General features: G+C 63.5%; 1 protein-coding gene across 1 annotated transcript in view; it reads right to left on the reverse strand.

Moving 5' to 3' along the window:
- SMYD5 (SMYD family member 5) overlaps positions 1 to 125 on the reverse strand; it is a gene marked incomplete at its 5' end in the record, with an annotated part of 7,142 nt that extends 7,017 nt beyond the window's left edge. Inside the window, one exon of the mRNA XM_010138968.1 lies at positions 17 to 125. Coding sequence (XP_010137270.1) covers positions 17 to 125 — 109 coding nt within the window. The remainder of the gene's footprint in view (positions 1 to 16) is intronic.
- Positions 126 to 203: the final 78 nt, after the last annotated feature.

The following is a 203-nucleotide window of genomic DNA, read 5'->3' on the forward strand; positions in this document are numbered from 1 at the left end:
ACCGTCGGCCCCTCACCTCGGTAGTTGTACAGGGCATTCCAGAGGAACTGGGACGACACCACCGGCTTCTCCACGAAGACGGTTTCCCCTTTGCGGATGTTCTTGGTGGCGAACAAGCCCTTCCCCTGAGGAGGGAGAGCCGTGGGTCAGGGGATGCAGCCGAAACCCACCCGTGGGCTGAGGGTACCCCCGGCTCAGCCTCA

Source organism: Buceros rhinoceros, unplaced genomic scaffold (genome assembly GCF_000710305.1).
Source record: "Buceros rhinoceros silvestris isolate BGI_N320 unplaced genomic scaffold, ASM71030v1 scaffold35400, whole genome shotgun sequence".
Classification (NCBI taxonomy): domain Eukaryota; kingdom Metazoa; phylum Chordata; class Aves; order Bucerotiformes; family Bucerotidae; genus Buceros; species Buceros rhinoceros.